Source organism: Protomyctophum bolini (assembly GCF_963924005.1).
Source record: "Protomyctophum bolini genome assembly, chromosome: 10".
NCBI classification, from domain to species: domain Eukaryota; kingdom Metazoa; phylum Chordata; class Actinopteri; order Myctophiformes; family Myctophidae; genus Protomyctophum; species Protomyctophum bolini.
Window position 1 is genome coordinate 16,873,934 of NC_137871.1, and position 20,083 is coordinate 16,894,016.

Below are 20,083 nucleotides of genomic sequence, written 5' to 3' on the forward strand. Positions count from 1 at the left end.
TCAACCTGACCCACGTGCCGGCCCGACGGATCGGTTATTTGTGCCTGACGCTGTGCGCTCGGACGTTCTCGAATGGGCGCACTCTTCCCCCCTCTTTGGCCACCCCGGGATCAACCGCACCCTTGCTTCGCTCTGCTCACGTTTTTGGTGGCCTACCATCCGTGAGGACACACGGGCCTTCGTCTCTTCGTGCTCGATTTGTGCACGCAACAAGACGTCCAGCAAGGCTCCCGCGGGCCTCCTCCTCCCCCTCCCTATCCCGAGTCGTCCATGGTCTCATATCGCGGTCGACTTCGTCACTGGGCTACCCACCTCTGCCGGCTTCACCACCATCCTAACGGTCATTGATCGTTTCTCTAAATCTTGCCACCTGATTCCCCTACCTAAACTCCCCTCCGCCATGCAGACTGTAGACGCTTTGATGACCCATGTCTTCCGACTCCATGGCCTACCCTCCGACATCGTCTCCGACAGAGGCCCTCAGTTCATCTCTCAAGTTTGGAAGGCCTTCTTCAAAGCGCTGAACTGCACCGTGAGCCTTTCTTCTGGTTTCCACCCCCAGTCTAACGGTCAATGCGAACGTATGAATAAGGACCTCTCTGAGGCCCTCCGTTGCTACACGTCTTCCAACCCTGCTGCTTGGCCCTCCTTCCTCCCTTGGGTGGAGTATTCGCATAATTCGTTGGTGTGCTCCGCGACGGGTCTCTCCCCGTTCATGTGCTCTTTGGGGTACCAACCGCCCCTCCTCTCCTTTGAGGAGAAGTTGATCGCGGTCCCTTCGGTTCAATCTCACATCGAGCGCTGTCAGAGAATTTGGCAAAGGGCGCAGGCGTCCCTTCTGCGCGCGTCTAAGAGCTCGCAGACCCAAGCCAACCGCCGCCGGTCGGTGGCGCCCACCTACTCCCCTGGCCAACTTGTCCTCTTGAGCACCAAAAACCTTAACCTCAAGTCGGCTTGCCGCAAACTGACCCCTCGCTTCATCGGCCCATTCCCTATTGACTCCATCATCAATCGCTCCTCTGTGCGCCTCCTTCTGCCGGAACATATGCGTTGTCACCCTGTGTTTCATGTTTCCCACATTAAACCATGGATAGCCCCTCTCCCATCCACTTCCATCACTCCCCCCCTACCTACTTCCACGGCCGTGGAGACACAACCGTCCCCTGACCTGACACCTACCACATCCTCCACCCCCGCTGCACTCCAACCAGTCTCCGCAGCGGTAGACGCCCAACCGTCCCCTAATCTGACGCCTACCCTCCCTTCCACACCCGCCGCGTCTCAACCCCCCATTGCCACTCCTGCTGCGCTCCCCGCTCCATGCCCACTTGGTCGATTCCGGAAGTTGCTGGCGGTGCGCCGTAAACGCACAACACTGGAGTATCTTGTGGATCTCGTGGATAGGCCTGACGGTGTTCCTTCAGTTGAACTCTGGCTGCCCCGTCGGGAGATCCCACTCCCTCTACTCGACGAGTTCGACAACGCCAGGCGCACGAGCACGATGGTTACGCGCGGACGCGTTCCTCGAGGGGGGGGTACTGTCAGGGATGTCGTCACTCTTACCTGACGTCACTCTTACCTGATGTCATCCCCTCCATATATAAGGCATTCACGCCAGAAACAATCTCTGTCCGACTATTGAATATCAACGTGGTCAGTATTGAGATTCTAATTCTAAACCTGCAATTTAATCATTCTTAACTTGCTCCCAAAACCGAAGAATATCAAGACCGCAACTATCGAACTCCAAGATAACAACTTGATAAGTTGTTAAGGTCAGCACTTTCCGCGCTTGCGACCAAGACCTCCTCCATCCTTACACCGGGAGGATATATAGATACGCGCGCATGGGGGCAGGCATACGCACGTAAAGAAATTAGAACCGATCCTATTTTTAGAGCACGGCCGTCATCCTCACTGCTGCTGCAATACGTTTTTTTTTGTGGATTTCGGATCTGCAAAATGCACGAAAAAAAGGTGTGCAAACTCCTCGGAAGATAACCTTCCTTGGCGTGCCTTGGAAATGAGCGCCTTGGAAGCGCCTTGGAAATGAGCATGCTCAGAAAGACCAGAATGAACTTAAATCCGAATCAGTGTATACATGAGTCCATTTTTTTTCCAATCTCATTCAACATCGGAATGATCCGGTCAGTTACATCGGAATGGTTTTTAAATCACATTGAGCATCATTCGGATTTCAGTTTTTGTAGGTGTTAACATGACAACTTACATGACAACAAAATTTAACTTTTATTCTGAATTAAAAGCCCTCAAACTAAGGCACCAATACTTGTTTCAGATGTTAGGTATATGTATTTATGACATTTGAGAAAGATTCGGTGTTGCCAAAATCAATAACACATTTTACAAGCAATAACAGCAGCACAAGATTTTCGTTTTTTGGTTATACACAAAATTACACACAAAATACTGCAGGTATTATGCGGAGAACTTTTAACCCAAAGTCCAGAAGGGTATTGTCTATGCAAAAATGCATTGAAATAGTAGTGCCAAAGACGCAGGAACAAAACTAAACGAAAAGGGACCTCGCAGCACGGCCTAAATGTAAACCTGGCCATTGTTGAAAATTCCACAGCAGTCATGGCTTGTCATGCTGAACCTTCAGTTCCTCAAGTATGCAAAGTTACTTATTTTCCTTATACAGTATATCCAAGGTCACCTTGACCTTCCCCGATGAAAACTCAACAAGCAGCATGGTGATTCCCTTCACTAGAGCACATTAATACAACGTAGTCTTGTCACACAAATAATTGCGATTTACAATTCGTGTTATTGGCATTGGAAACCTTTCAGGCTTTGTAATAAAAAAGTGCATGGGGCAGATATGACAAATAACTGAAATATACCAAGAAAGTACTGGCATTTTTATACATTTTGTGCTTTACAAATTGTTGTAAGGTTGTAGATCTGCAATTTCAGCTTCTTTCGACATGGAAACATTTATGACGATTATGACAAAATAATTGTGATTAGACGACTATGTAATATAATTGTGACAGGCCTAGTGTCCCATTCTGTGACCTACCCTTATTGCAGTGATGGCAGGACGCGATGGGACATTAACATAATTTGATGATAGGTAACCAAACAGCGACACGTCACTTCCTACACTTCCTACAGGCTGCCGCACACACACACAACGTACAGTATAAGAAGAGTGGTAGTGTGTTGACTGTGCAGCTACTACTTCTGTGGCTGACTGGTGTTTGTTCTGTGTGCTGTGAGCGTGCCGCCTACAGGGCATTAACATTTATTGATTACTAGAAGTGGACAGGTGGAAAAGTAAATGGTTGTCATGCAGACAATTATATATATTTTACAGATATTACTTGATATACAATCATATTCGGTTAAACGGTTGACCGTAGAATCAGAAGCTCACGATGTGTCGTAGCCGCCATGCGCTGACAGCTTATATTGGCTATTTTATGTCAGTGCGTGACAGGTCAGTGTGTGACATTTTAGGTCAGTGTGACATGTAAATCGGGCTTTAGATCATCTACTTTTTGGCAAGTTTTAGTTAATACATTATAAACATATTAAGCTATTGGCAGTACTATTTCATTGCTGAATAACAGAAGATTACACTTACAGTACTGTACACACACATACCAGAACCAACACACACACGGCAGACTGCAGTCTGCATCTGGACATATCAAAGCTTGAATTGGACATTTTTTTGGTTCTATTAACATACTCTACCTTTACAGATTTGTTCAAATAATATTTTATTCATTCAAATACATTCAGAATTGTAGCTTTAAGAGGGAAACTGCTTTTAAAGAGAGAACTAGGAAACCACAAAGACAGCGGAAGGCATATCCTGAAAAACAGATGACAGTTCTATCATTTTTAGATGCCGTTTGCCTTCTGTAAAGTTGGCTTCATTCCTGTGTGATTACCCACACACAATCCACTGTGCCACTTCACGGGCTCGAAGGGCCCATAGTATCAGCATGTGTGTGTTCTGTATCTGTTATTTAGTAGGAGGCCTCTCGTCGTCCATCTAACTGACAGTCAGACAGTCATTTTTTTATTGTAGAATGTAGATGGATGGACACACCAAAGTCACCAGAGTGAGACACAAGAAATACAGGTCTCATTCAATTTGTTAGGTTTAATGACACCTGCATGGTAAAATCACAGACACAATTTGTTTCTCTCTACATACACTTGCACAAGTTGGTGTGTTTGCATTTTTTATTTGTCTGAAAATTTGCATTCATAGTGTGTTTGTTTGTTGCCTACCTGCTGTATGGCCTGTGTTTAACCACGTGCATCTGTGTGTACGGAGGAGTGCGCCTGGCGCAGGGTGGACATTCAGGACAATGAGTCCATTACTTTGACATTTGCGCATGAACGTCAGACAGTAGCGCTGATAAGACATTCTGTGCACTACTTTGAAAAGAGCACCGGCGGTGGCCATTATCAGCTGAATGCCACGGCCATAGAATGCACATACATTACCTAGAGTGTGTTCTCTTATAGGAGCCACACCCACCTTGACTTTCAAGTCTTATCTTGTTCTCCCAGATCTATGATTGCAGTGAAATGGGGCTATGATGGACGTGGTTGTTACAAACCTGCATGGATCTGTTTTCTAAGGTGCCTGTGTAAAGGTTCAGGAAATTGTAAGAATGGATGGATTAGAGGGGAAGTAATGGGAATGAAGAATGTGGGTGGTCATTGGTCACCTAGACCTGCATCGATTCAAGAGAGAAAAACGTATACAGGTAGATTAGCTAGGTGAAGGGTGGTAAGGGTCTTGACTTGAGACTGTAAGGAGGACATGCATTCAGAAGGGACAAGAGAGATTTGGAGGAGAGTTCTGGCTAGCTCTTTTATCATATTACTCGCTCAATATTCGTCTATCGGTGAATATCTTGCTCGTAATAACAGGGGTTACGTTTGACTTAATGGATACCAATTACTAATCATTTTTGGTACAAGGTCTGACCTGGTATATAGTTATACTGTAAGGGAGGCTGGCAATGTTGTCAGGAAGGACGGTTTAGCTATTGAGGACAGCCAGGGTGCGAGAGCTGCCACCTGCCAGCCGCCAGGACCCTTTCTGGAAGGATATAGCCATATTATGCACTAACTGGGGTTGTTTTTATGATATTTCACCTTTTGCCTCACAGTATTTACTTGTTTTTGCATGTCTTACTTTTGTTATTTGAGATTATTTTATTTCTGTTTTTGAAGTATACATTTACCAAGGCCTGCATTCCCTGACTGTACATAACATCCTGCACGCAGTGCACGGACTGTTGGTATTTTTTGAGGGGAACTAAAAACACAAAGTATTTTTGGAGACTGACAGTCCAAATCTCCCACTTTCTTGATAGGATCTCATACTAGTAGTAAGTAAAGGAAACATGAGTCTTGGGAGTATGTCAAACTCAAAGAACCACAACTAGATTATTCCTGCCATTGGCTGCCAACAAGGTGCTGTTGATGTGATCCATGTACTTTATAGTATCATTTTTTTTTAAACTGCTCTCACTTGCTGTGTGTCTCTGAGCTTTGCATCACATACCATAGCAAGCTCTTTATTGGCATTTCTGAAACATTTGGGTACAGGTATTCCGCCAGCAAAACATCTCTGATCTGTGATTTGAGCCTTTACAATGGAGAGAGATACTTTTGCACTTGAATGTCATCCTTGCCCAATGCCCATGTGATGTTTTGATGAATATCTAAATCTAATATACTAACTGGATAGTCTGAGTGACTACTGTCTGATTTAAATCTAGTTTGGGGGATGGCCATGCAAAATCCACTTTGTGTCCTTTGAATCGGCTAAATGGAAGTTGCTCTTTCTTTTTATAATTTTTGCCCTAGAGACGACAAGTATTATATGTATTGTGATGAAAAGTACTCTCAAGTATCGATCTGAAACTGTCTCCAATAAATTCCCACAGTGAGTCGCGTCGCAAGACTAGACATGGCCAAATTATTTTTGGGGGTCCCCAGACTCCCCACTCCCCAGCCCAAAAGGTTTAGAACCCCTGATATGGAGCAGTAACAAAGTAAAGTTTACATCTGTAGTCCAGTTTGTCACATTCTGTTTCATTTATTTATTTTGAAATGTAACTAGAGGATAAGCCCCTGTAGATGCAGCATCTAGTATTCGAGAGGGTCCTCAAAATGTTGTTTATGTATGTGCATGAGTTAAGTGCAGAATCGCCTGGTTGAGATGAAAATAAAAGGTTATTAGTTATTCTGTCTCATATCAGTGATGTAAATAGGTTTTCAATGTAATGGGTCCCAGGACCCAGGGGTGGTCTTTTAGATGGGTTCCAGTGTCATTTTATGAGTCCTACTTCAACAACGTTAGAGTACAGTACTGAGTACCGGTACAGTATTGCATCCCAGGCCCCCCGGAGGGTGACGTGATTGCGTCCTTTCTCAATTTAGTGAGTCTAAGGATGCAGGATGCAGGCTATTTTCATCACTGTCATATGTATGTTACATACTGTAGGTGTTTTTAGTTTTTGTTTAGAATTGCAAATAACATTAGCCTATAGTGAGCTGTCCATGGTGCTGCTGTGTAAGGTGTAGAGTGCCTCGTGTTACAAACACTTTTGGAATGTCAAACCTGGCAACAACTAATGACACAATTTTGGAAATACTGTGATAATGTACTCCGTTTTACTTATAATCCAATATCCCATATATCCCAATTCTAATCTTAGAGAACAAGCGGTCTTTAGACCCATTGAGTGTTTTCTGGTGTGTCAGTGTCACTATGGTTTGGCTGCATGAAGGGAGAGGGGATGAATAATGTAAGTTTAGGATACTCTCCATAACAGCTGTGTTTTTTACCTCACTGTGCCAACTCCCTGAATTAAATTAGCGTTGACTTCATATTTGTTAACCAAATTAGAATGTCCCTCTGTTATCTGTGGAATTCCCCTAATGTTTGCAGCTAACCATGTACAATTGCTTTCTTTTTTGTGTCTAGTTCAGATTGTTTGTGAATAAGTATATTGTCTTTGCAATGCACTGGAAGATCGGGATGATGCATAATAGTGAGAAGCAAGATGTAAGAGCTACATAGTTACAAGATTTGGTGGTAAAGTTGGTAGATGGGTACTATACCCTATTTGTTTATTTGGATGGAACAGCGAATATTAATGAACAATACATAAATAAATACATGATGTAATGTAAATACACCATATTTAGCAAGAATGCTGATGTCCACCCCTAGTCCCCACGGGTAGCTTTCATACAAACGTGGCAGTGTTCGTCTCCTTCATAGGCCAATGAAACACTGTAGATTTACTCATACTGTGGGCTGTTCCAACAACAGGTATAGTTTGTATGTGCATCATGAAGCATTCAATATGTGTCAGTATAGGCTATTATACTACTATTGCTAACTTTTTTACTCTTATTTTTTTATTGCCAAAATCCGGCTACCGGCCACAATCATGCTCCCTAACCTTTAGGTCACCATTTCCCCATTTTGTCCATTGTCACTCTCATCTTGGGATGGGACGTATATGAAAAATGACATAATTATGATTATTATCACGGTAATATAAATATGCTTAAAACTTTAAATGCCACTTTAGTTAACTCTGACCTCAAACATCAAACCCTTAGATCTCCATATATGGAGCTGACCTGTTCTGACATTCCATATGTTGATCCTTCCCCATCCATCCTTCCTCTTTGATGTCTCCCTTTTGACTGATACCTGTTTTTAAACTCTAGACGGGCCTGCCCCAAAGCCATTAGTGCAGCCCTGCCCGGCAGCCCCAGCAGTCTGCTGTCACCCAGGCGGATATGTTGATCTGACCCCCCATTCCAAAGCGTCAGTGCTCGCCCGGCAGTCTGCTGTCACCCAGGCGGAATGCGTGCACGCAACCTCGCCCTTGCGAGGTCATTTCTCGCCCTCAACTATACAGGGTTTAAGTGGTACTGAATTTGCAGCTCAACAAAAGCTAATTCATCCTTGTGTGTGACGCAGGACAATTTCATTATACATTAAAATCTCTGCGATACAATATTGTGAGCGTTTTTGAATGGTGCTAGCCGCTCCAATGAAAAGCTTTGTGTGTGTGTGTGTGTGTGTGTGTGTGTGTGTCCACTTGAGTACGGAAATTGCACACTGTCACCAAGGTGTCACTACACACTTGAAATGTTTATTACTTTATTTATGTCCACATAATGAGAAGTACAGGAATTCCTTGTACAAAGGACATAAACACTGCCAATGCAGTTTGACATTGGGAGAGCAGCCAGTTACAACGTGCATGGACGGCAAAGCATCGTTACATACAGTACAGCTGACATGTCGGACACAGGGCAGCAGACATAAATCATGGATAAAGGAAACAACGCCTCCTCCAAATTGAGCGGCTTCCTATAATGGATGAAACTGAGCAATACCTCGCTAACTGCTTGGCTCTCCTTTTGTAAAGGCCGGCCATTTGTAAGTCCCTCACAACCAACTTATGCACATGCCCTAGGCTGCCAAAGATAAAAACTAAAAGTTTACATCTGTAGCCTAGCTGTGAGATGGTCTGCACTAGCTGCTGATACTTCAGCACTTTGGTTAGAAAGGCTTCTTCCAGGCTATAGTCAAAGGTACAGCCGACCTCGAGAATGAACACCTCTCTATGGTTTTCATTTACAACAACGACATCAGGGGTGTTAGCTGAAATGTTAGAGAACACAGAATCATCATTACACAGGTTAAACAACCTCTGCTTCACAGTAGAATGCTTATAAAGCATGATGGAGGACCTGAAAATGGAAGAGATGTCTTTCGATATCAAATCCACTATTCTGTCATGCCTACTTATGTAAAGGCCCCTGTAAACATGGCAACCATTTAAGATGTGGGACATGGTTTCAGCTATTTGTTCATGGCCATGATGGATACAGTGAGGAGCATGATTGCCTGGAAACCAGATGGAGAGATTAAGTTTAGAAGGTAGAACCTGTAATCTCGCTTTCAAAGTAAAAACAACAATGCACTCATCAATGGCAACATTTTTGAACAGAGTGAGAGACAGAATGGTCCGCAGCAGGAAGACATGCACACACACACACACACACACACACACACACACACACACACACACACACAGCACCACTCAGTTCAGAGTCAGACGAGTCTGATTTATTTTTATCACCGTAAACGATAATAGATTATTTTCTCATCCCTACTCTTGTTCTTTATATTGCTGACCAACAGTTGCACTCATTCACTTATTGAGGTCGGACCTTCATGACACTTAATCTTAGCTGTCAGTCATTGTAGTCTTATCATGAGACTTTAAGGGCTGCTGGGCTGGGCGCAGTGGCCGCTGGCTCGTCTTTCAAATTTGAATACGAGGCAAACACTTGATCACTTCACAAAACCTAAGACTGCACACAATATGACCTTTTTTAAACAAAGCCCCATGCAAGTTCTGTTATTAACTTATTGTTACAATGGTCTGTTTCAATGATTATTCAAATAAAATAATCACCAACATCATGGATCTCAGGTACTACTGGCTATGTTTTACTGTACTTTACCTTAATGTTTGAGCATGTGTGAACCTGTACCTCCCAGTGTTCATAATGTGTCATTATAGATGCTTAGGGTTTCCACAGGGAACATTATTGGGTGCAGTATGACACCTAGTGGCCAAGATGTGAATTTGAATTGCCCAGCTCTAATTGTCTGAATGTTTTTCTCCCTACCTGCCTGGACTGTAATGATTTAATAAATAGGTCACTTTTCATTCCGCCATTACCTTCTCAAACTGTTAATTAACTGTGCTAATTGTGTTAACATAGACTGGCCTCAGGCTAATATAGATACATGTCCTGACCCCGCTTTGTGCTGTAGATGTGTTGTTTTTTAATGAAGTGGTCGACTAGTGTGAGTGATCTATCTACCTGACAGTCATTCACTATGTCCTGCCATCAATCAGTGACAGATCCCTGGGCTCACTCCACCCTTCTGATTGATTTCTGTTTAATTAATTCTTCTCTCCCTTTATCCGTTTTCCCTCCCATCACCGTTTTCCCCTTCTCTTCTTTTCTCTTCTCTATTCTGTGGCTTTTTCCCCCTTCTCCCGCATCCCATCCAGAAACTCAAACGGCTGATTCCTGACGAGGTAGGTTCGTTATGGAGTGCACAGCTGTGTCCCTCCTTGTGCACTGCTGCTTATAATATGTTCTGTGTATGTGTTCAACAAACCCAACACACTAACGTCCCTTCATGTCACTGTCTGTCACACTAACTTAACCTCACTCACAACTTGCTTTGTATTGTGTGGTAATGATACCGCACAAGCCGGAAAGTGCATGCTTGGGAGATGCACACTCACTGACGGCATCACATACTTGGCACATATTAGCTTAACTAAGCTTACATGTGTCCAACCTGTAAAGGACGTGATTTGTAGGAAGCGTATGCACAGCGGACAATGCACTGCAACTAAGACACATATTGAGGGCTTATCACGTCCATAAAACCTGAATGGAATGAAGCCGCATCAATATTTGCTTAGTGTGCTTGAAGTTAAAACTTTACGGTTTTACCATTGCCAGCGATCTACATAGGCATATAAATCAAATATTGACAGCACATTAACAAAGGCCATTAAGTCCTTGTAAAAGGCAATCACTTCAGTGCTTGCTTCAAGCTGCATGTTGCCTATGTTCTTTTCTGCCAATGGTGACCTCAAGCTGATGTCCGTCATTTCACCATGTTTGTTTGTAAAGGTGTCGGCACATGTCGGACAAATCCCTTATCGACTTTCTTACAGTACAACTTAACAAAAAACATTTTTTAAACCCAGATTAAAATTGGTTCACTAAACCCCGTTAGTTATGCTCAATTACCCCCCATCGTATTCCAATTAATCATGCATAGTATTTCATTTTATTTATTTATTTATTTATTGTGAAGGTGATTAGGGATTGGTACCCAACTAAACCATTGCTGGTCTCTCCTCTGACCTATGCCCTCTCTGCCTCCATGCTGATCCAGCTGGAGCGTTTCACCAGCATGAGGATGAAGAAGGACAAGGAGAAGATGGGCTCTGCCACCTCCGCGCCCAGTCAGCGCCACTCCTCGTCGTCGGCCTATGAGATCAACGCCCAGAGTGCCATGCTGCACGACCACACTGACGAATACGTCCTGGAGCTGTTTGAGCAGATGCTGGTGAGAGACGACGCAGTCTAAATGAGAGAGAGAGTGTGTGTGTGAGTGTGTGTGAGTGTGTAATTATTTGAGTTGGCTTTGTCCACGGCGTAAACATCTTTAAATAAATACTTTTTGAAACGTCTATGGGGAAAATGAATAGGGAATTATTTCCTGAGCCCTTGTCGTTCTGAAAGGAGGGCGGGACTGCAGCACTCTATTTTCAGCATGCAACCAAGTTTAAAATCAGCCATTACGATTGTGGCCCACCAAAATATATTTTAGTCAACTAAATCATCTAGATTTAGTCATTTTGTCGTCAAAATCTAGAATGACACTAAAACATTTCAGTGACTAAAAATGAAAATGTATTCAAAAGACTGACAAACAAAATTGATGTCAAAATCAACACTGGTTATGAATAATATTTCAGTTGCCCCGGTTTGAAAAGGCCTGCAGAGGCAGAGATCCATTAGTTGTAAATGATCATTTGACACATTAATCATTAATCATCATTTCCCCAACATTCAAAACGCAGGAGAGCAAAGCATATTCATTGTGATCGACAGACGGATGCTAGAGCTGCAGTGAGACTTGCAATGTTTATTTTAATGTTACCACTGCGGCACAAAATAGCAGGAAGACTATATTCCTCTACCTTATTTCTGCTCCTGTTTTTTATTGTAATATGGATTAGTCAGTTGAATCATTCCAACTTTTATTGTAATATCGATTACAAGATTCAATAAGGTCAGAAAAGTAGTAAAAATATATCACATTTACAAGCTCACAGCACATATTTTTAAGACATTTTCTATAAGATGTTAATTAATTACCGTAGTTTTATTTTTGTATACACAGTTTTAGTTTTTAGTTCAATTAACACTCTGTGAGCCCACGCAAAACTTTCAAAAAATCACTTTCACCTAGAAACTCCATTCACGCTTTTTATAATTCAGCTTACTGTGGAGACACATGCTGGAACTTTTTACTTTGAAATAGTTTCTGAGTTATTTAACTTAAACGCCCAATGCATTCTCAATGGCAATAACACAAACTTTGGCACCACGTATTAAATGGTTAGTCAGACTAATCGATTTGGTCAATTATAAAAAAATCTATTTGAATTTTCACGTTTTGATTATTCTATTGATCGAAAAAGTAAATTGCTCAAACACCCCCCCCCCCCTCTTTTCTCTCTCTCCCTTTGTTTCTCTTTTCATCTGTTCTCTCCCTTTCTCCTGTGCAGGTGGACATGAACTTGAACGGGGAGAAGCAGCAGCCACTTCGAGCCAAAGACATCGGCATCAAGCGAGAGATGGTCTCCCAATACCTGCTGCACACCTCCAAACCTGTCAGTACTCGCTCCCAAATATAGCTAATACACAGTAAAGTCCTGAGTGTTCATTTATCGAATAGAACCAAACAGACCTATACTAGGCCTGTCACGATTTTTACATAATCGCCTAATCGCAATTATTTTAGATAATCGCGATCATTGTTTGCAGAATCGTGATAATCATTGTTGAAATTGCAGAAATGGCAGCTTACAACATGCATCGTAAGCTTGTACATCTGCTATTTCCGCTATTTCAGTATGTCAGTAAGTATATGTATAGTGTCAGTACTTTCTATATTTAAGTTATTTGACTATCTGTCCTGTTGGGATTTTGATTATGAAGCCTATAAGGCAAACAGATTTATTTTATTTTATTCATGTGTTCCAATGTTCAATGCCATAAACACAATTATCATTAATGGCAAATATTTCTATGAAAATCGATAAACATAAGCATCTGTCTAAACAGACGCTTATGGGCCCATTTGGTTGCACGCAAACAAAATGCTTACATTATAACACCAACATGTGGAATATAAATATAATAATAAAATAACAATATACTTTATTTGCATAGAACCCTTTAATGCTGTACTTCGGGGTCTAGCCCAAGGTGTGTAGTGTTTGTGACTGAGAAATACAGTCTAACTAAGACAATAAATGAATTTCTAACAAGTCGACGTATACGAAATTGCTATCAAAAAGATATGGTAGCAATGCTGCCAAGGAACAAAAGCAGCTGTCCCCAACACCAGCTTCTGGTGAAAGGGTAAACGATGCTTTGAGAGCACCAGGTGCAGTATAATGAAAAAGCCCCTGAATGGGCCGGGAAAAGCAAGCACAGCTGGCCATAATAAATCGCTCACTTGAGTGTAAAATAGTCTCATTCAGAAAAGTAATACCTCAAAAATTAAGATTAACTGCTGCCTCCAAATCGTGAATGCTGAAATGACCCCGCATATACTGTTACCTGGCTAAGAAATACAGGACAGCTGTGAATGCAAGTAACAAATGATTTGGATCATCTGTGTGCGTGTGCGTATGTGTGTGTGTGTGTGTGTGTGTGTGCACACATTATGTGTCTTAGGGTCAGAACCAGAAGGAGAGTACCAAGTCAGCCATGGTGTATATCCAGGAGTTGAGGTCGGATATCCGAGACACACAGCTGTTGAGTGTTCTGGAGTCACTACGAGTCTCACTCAATAACAACCCTGTCAGGTGACGCACGCACACCTATTTGCGCACACTCTCATCCTGTTTAGCTTACTACCTGGATGACTGCTCTCTCTGTCATTTGAACATGGGTAAATTGCCTACGCTCAGAAATTTTAGCCTCAGATCAGACTCCACCCTGCACATTTGATATTATTGATCTGATAGATCAGTTTTACCTATTAAATGATGACACACTACATAACATTGATTTTATCTATTAAAAGCACTTCTGTAAACTAAATTGACTGGCATACACATTGGCTTGGCCATGCCATCTAGAACAGAGTGTGAGTGCGTATGCATGTGCATCTATAACTGTAGATATTTCTGTCACCCCAAATGTCGACCCATTAAAGCTCATGACACTATCGACGATCTTCTTAACAATTATTCTATTGATTACCGGTACTTTTTAAATAACCGAGAAGCATGTTTTTCATATTCTTTACATTAATACATTTTATTATTATTGATTAAAGCGACGACTCTATGAATCTGATTAACCACTATTGTACTTCTTAATCATTCCCTTTCAGTCAACTAACAAACAGCATAGTTGTAAATACTGTATGTTTTTACTCTCAGACTTCCAATTACTTCACTTGCCACTGTGCCCTCTCTTTGGACATTTTTTATTGATTTCATCGTTATGTCCACCTCTTCTTACCCTGTGGTTTTAAACACTGTGTTGTAAACTTTCTTTTCTACTGATCTTCCACTTGGTGATTGTTTGACCGTATGTGCTGGCACATTTTGCTACTGTGTTTTGTTGTATGACTTGTTGTGGTGTGTACATAGACACCCCTTGGCGTGATACACTGTAAATAAAATAAAAGTGAACTGTGGCCTTTTGTCCACTTTCCAGCTGGGTGCAGAATTTTGGAAATGAGGGTCTTGCCCTGCTGCTCAGCCTGCTGAGGAGACTGCAGGAGGAAAGAGATGAGTACCCGTAAGAGAAGCACACCACCAATAGTCAATATAGCCATGATAGTACATTGTATGAACGTGTTACTAATATCTAACTGTTCCATTCCTTCTCTACCTGCTTTGACCAGCAACAATGGAGTAAAGTGTCAACATGAAATCATCCGCTGTCTCAAAGCCTTCATGAATAATAAGGTATGGGCCCCAAACTGACAATAAATCAGGTTTTCACTGTACCTGCCATATTTAATTTTTTTAATAAATGTTTTTAATTCTCTTTACTGTTAAGGTTAGATACATTTTTAGTTCAATGTCTTGATTTAATTGACCGGTTTCTTTAGGTTCCAAATTAATTATATCATTGTACTAGTGCTGCTGGTGGGTGAAATACATTTTTACCACTAGGTGTCACCCTAAACTAAATCTGGCCCTACTAATTTGGTTCATGATCATTTTAGATTACAAACTCAGTTTTCTCATCTTATCTGTATTTAGTTTATAGTCATGAATAGTCACCTAACACCATGAGAACATAAAACATGGAAGAAAGTGGATGATTTTTTAAGCCCGACTAAAGACTGCAATGGCTCCCAAAGTGGGGCCTGAGGACCCGCAGTGGTGCTCGTGGGGGTTCAACAGATTTAAAAAATATATATATAGCATCAAAATCTGTTAAAATCTATATACTTTGGATATTTGATAATAGCCAATCTACAACTTTTTGAAATATTTTAACGACACAAATCTTGTATGGGGGGCCCTGGCAAAGAATATTATATGTTTTTGATGGGGGCCAAATGCATATTCATTTGGGGATCGTTGACATGTAAAAGTTTGAGAACCACCACTGCCTTATCGTACCCTGCTGTGAAACAGTGATTCTAGAGGCATTCTTAGTGGGCTTCCATCTCCTCCTCTCTCATCCTCCATCCTCCCACTGCAGTATGGGCTGAAAGCCATGCTGGATTCACCCGATGGGATTCCTTTGCTGGTACGAGCCATCAACCCCAGGATACCGCTCATGATGACGGACGCCGTCAAGCTACTCTCCGCCATCTCCATCTTGGATCACTCAGACGACCTGTAAGTACTAGTTAAAGAGTGCAGTTTACCACGTTACATGACTCATTTGTCCGTTGAACTTCCCCAGCAGTTGTTGGGAGTAAGTCTGCTCCAAAGCTCAGAGAGCAGAAAACCATGACTCATTCCGGATGTTATACCGACAAGGCTTCATTGATGTTTTCCCTCACCTTCTACATCCAATTCAAAGTACTGATGGATGGTGCTTCACATACATGGGCACTAGAGTACACATTACTCTGTGTATTTATTATAAATTCAATGTTCACCATCACAGCCATGAGTATTCAAGCAGTGTAATATACAGTCTTGTTACATCTGCAGAGGGATACTTATTGAATCACCGACAGTGCACTGTCCCAGGGAAATAAATGTAATTCACAAACTCGTCGCACTCCTGAACTCACATTACTCAAACTATAGACAATCATAAAGTAGCACTCAATATAGCAAACAGGGGTTTGCAGAGTCATGAGTTGGTGTAATGATGTTCAAAAACACAGCAATGCATGTAGCGTGGTAGAGAATAATATTCAACTTGGGGGAGAATCTACTGTGAACAGGTTAACAGGTGGGCTGGGTCTTAATGTATCACAGCGCAACAGTGATAGCGTTTTCGGAACAGATGGTTACCCAGATAGTCAGGGCAGGCAGACGGCACCTCCCACTCACCCCTCTGGTCCGTCTTTACAGAGGACAGAGTCCTTTAAAGAGGACGACTGGTGACCTACTCAGCAGTGCAGACACCATGCTGGAGCTCGTCCTTGGAACAGGTTGAGTCAGTGGTGCACAGACTGCCTGCTTGCCCGTCTAGCTGTCTGGCTGGCTGACTGTCTCGGAGGCCGCAAGGACGTTTGTGTTAGAGGACAGAACTGAAACTGGGGGGAAAATAAGTGGTGATTAATGACCAGGCAAACAAATTGAGATGAATGGAATATTCAATATCATATTCAGCCAAATTTGATATTAATCAGCAGTATGAGTGATGAATCTTCAAGGAGATCCTTGCATTTTGATTTGATCAGAGGATGCATCAAATACTTTGAATTTATATTTTATTTAGTAAAGAATGTGGTTCTCATTTCACTTTAATTGCTGCAGTGTCATTTGCTACTCTCTCTCTCTGCCCAATGAAGCAAACAAACAAAGGCCTATTATTATAAAGCCTGTAACTGTGTGGTGGTGTTTCTGTGATGGCAGTCATGAACGTGTTCTGGAGGCCATAACAGTGGAGGCGGAAAAACTGGATATCGAGAGATTTCAGCCTCTACTTACGGGCATGAGCAAACATAATATCGCTCTAAAGGTACACACACGCACACTCACACACCTCCTGAATTCTGAAACACACATTATAACTTTCATACGAGGTCACTGGACCGTACCAGCATTTCAGACTATGATTAAAAGATTTAGCCACCTCACAAAATTGATGCTAAATCGTTTATCATACAGCAACACAACGTCCAATGCTCCGTCCAACAACACAGCAGACAATAAATTGTATTCACGTACAGTAATATTTCAATTGGTAGTTTTTGTTTTTATGTTTAAAAACAACGTAGCGCGGACGATCCTCTTTGAAAGGCGGTGGTGTCATTACCTGTTGTGTTTACCACCACTATCAAGCTAGCCTCCCTGTGGTGCGTGTCCGTTTGTAGTATATCGTGCTATGTTGTGTTTGTTTGTCAGGCTGGCTGCATTACGCTCATCAACGCTCTGATCAGCCGAGGAGAGGAGCTAGACTTCAGGATCCACATCCGCTCTGAACTGCTGAGACTGGGGCTCAAAGACCAGCTGACGGTAGGGAACACACTCATGCGCGTGCACACACACACACACACACCTTCTCAACTTCTTATTGATCTCCATGTGCGTGTGAACTCTGTCTCACACACACACACACACACACAGTGCCGACTCTAAAAAAGTTTTCTGTTGGTTGTCTAAACTTAGTTATTTGACTGACACACTGTCTCCCACCTGCTGTCCCGATGATGTGCCTCTTCATCTCCCTCCGACCTCCTGCCGTCCGTGCCCCTGCAGGAGGTGAGGATGATCGAGAACGACGAGCTGAGGGTGCAGCTGAACGTGTTTGAGGAGCAGGCGGAGGAGGATTCTGAAGAACTCAGAGCGCGCCTGGACGACATCCGCTTTGAGATGGAATATCCTTCAGGTCAAATTAGCCTAGGAATGCCTGGTATAGGCCAGGGCCATGTTTACAGGTCTGCCCTCGTTAAAACACACAAAGAAATGTTTTTTCTCCTCATCATCACTTCTTTTTCAGGTCATTATTTTCTCTTATGTCGTTAAATTCAAATCACTATTGATTACTGTGGTGAAGTATGCAGTCGCGCGTTCACAGCCGAGGCTGTCGCCTTGCATCGTCACTGCATTTCCATTAGCATGCGTGTCATGCACAGACACAATCAAGAATGAATTGACACCTTCAGTAACATTTAAAAATGAGTTTCATCTATCGGCATAGAGCTGAATTGAATTGACTCCTCGCACAATGTTAATCATTCGTTGACAGGATGACCCCCTTAATCTTCGCAGTAAATTAAAACATCATTAATCATTCTTGCTACAGTAGACTAGGCAGGCCTGACATTTGACACTTTGTTGTCAATCAGCAGGCATCAGCATGGTTTGTGTTTCATTCTCGAAAACTAACTGTCAAAAAATGTGACAAGTCTGAAGTCTTTTATTAATGACATGAAAATGCAAACAAGACTGATGACATTGTGGCTCCCATGTGGATCTCAAACCTCATCCATAATTGGACAAGTTATCAGCCCAATCTGACCACCATGACTCACTCATCTGTGCTTTATGTATATGAGTGATGACGTCAGTCGGCTCTAGATTTGGGAAAGGTTTCACCACGATCCAACGCCAGTGACTTCCATCCATTATAAATTACAGGAGGTACTTCCTTAGAAATGTGTTGCTGATCGGTCCAGCGCTTTGCTAGGTTAGTCCTGGACGACGCATGCACACACAGGCACACACGCACGCACATACATGCCTCTCTGCTAAATGTTGTCAACAACAGGCATACAGAAATTCTCAGATTTCAGGCCACTCAAGCAATGTAACTTATTTTCGAATAAGCATATACTATATTTTATGTAGGTTACTTCACACTAGTTGTCAAGGTACTTGTCGTCTTCCCCCATGTAAATCGAGACTTGTCTTTCTGACTCTATTGAGTCTGTAGTTACTATAAGGTGATTGGTATACGACAGTCTCCAAAAGATTAAATCACTGTACTGTAAATATGAAGTTGAAGTTAGAAATTGAAAATAGATAACCGCCGACGGTAATGGATCTAAATGTGTTGATAGAGAGGTAGGCTTTAGCTTACACTCACTATACGCTATCATGATTCCCGACCATAAATGCATGCAGTGCTAAATTGTCAATTATCAAAGGTATGCTTCAACAGCAGAGCATGTGAGCTGTTATTTGCTGGTGAGAATAAAATACAGAGTTATTCATCATTTATAAAAAGAAGGGTCGTAACTGCCGTGGTTTAGTGAATGTGATGTCAGTCACATCATGACTGTATTGCGCCCTCCATACCGTTCACCTGGTGTGACAACCAATTAGTTTATGGAAGCATGTGGATCTATAAACAGTTGAGTGTGCATAAAGGGCATAATTATGCGTATGCCTAATATGTCAATCACTAAACATTTGTTGAAGATTAGAACACGTACATTATCTGTCAAACACTCATTAATAACTTGATTCAGTGTTGCTGAGGGTAACAATTTGCACTTTTAAGATGGTATCAAATGTAAATGAAAAGTGGGAAAGCTCAAATTAAAAACAGTTAAGTTAAAAAATGTCTCTAATGAGGTGCTGCAAACATGTTAGAATGTAAACAAACAATCTTCAAATGAGCTCTCTTGACTACTTGAGTCTAGTGAAGGCTACATACTTCTATCTTGTCTTGTAACTTTAACACAACATTCTGCATCATGTAGCCGTTAAGTCGAGCCCTACAGTACTAATGGATCATATTTTATTTTAAGATCTCAGATATTTCATAGAAGCGATGGGTAAAGTCTCAATCGTTGATTTTTCTACAACCACAGTAGTTTGCTCTATGTAGACAAACAGGAACATATGTTTAGAACAATGATACTGAAACATAATTGTACATATTGTCTAATAGCTTAGGAACAGAATTCTTTTCAGTCGTGAGATTTATTTTGCTTGAATCCCTACGTATATCATTATTATTAAGATTAAGATTAAGATCAATATCTTGCTTCTCCCATATCAAGTCCAAATAAAAATACATTTAACCACAAATTCAAATGAAAGCAATC

At 42.0% G+C, this 20,083-nt stretch overlaps 1 protein-coding gene across 1 annotated transcript in view; it reads left to right on the forward strand.

Moving 5' to 3' along the window:
• The window catches only part of diaph1 (diaphanous related formin 1), a gene marked incomplete at its 3' end in the record, with an annotated part of 67,133 nt that overhangs the window by 30,575 nt on the left and 16,475 nt on the right, over positions 1-20,083 (forward strand). Inside the window, exons 2-11 of the mRNA XM_080773363.1 lie at positions 10,125-10,151; positions 11,030-11,203; positions 12,432-12,536; positions 13,609-13,739; positions 14,602-14,685; positions 14,792-14,855; positions 15,604-15,743; positions 16,941-17,046; positions 17,433-17,543; positions 17,787-17,905. Coding sequence (XP_080629489.1) covers positions 10,125-10,151; positions 11,030-11,203; positions 12,432-12,536; positions 13,609-13,739; positions 14,602-14,685; positions 14,792-14,855; positions 15,604-15,743; positions 16,941-17,046; positions 17,433-17,543; positions 17,787-17,905 — 1,061 coding nt within the window. The remainder of the gene's footprint in view (positions 1-10,124; positions 10,152-11,029; positions 11,204-12,431; positions 12,537-13,608; positions 13,740-14,601; positions 14,686-14,791; positions 14,856-15,603; positions 15,744-16,940; positions 17,047-17,432; positions 17,544-17,786; positions 17,906-20,083) is intronic.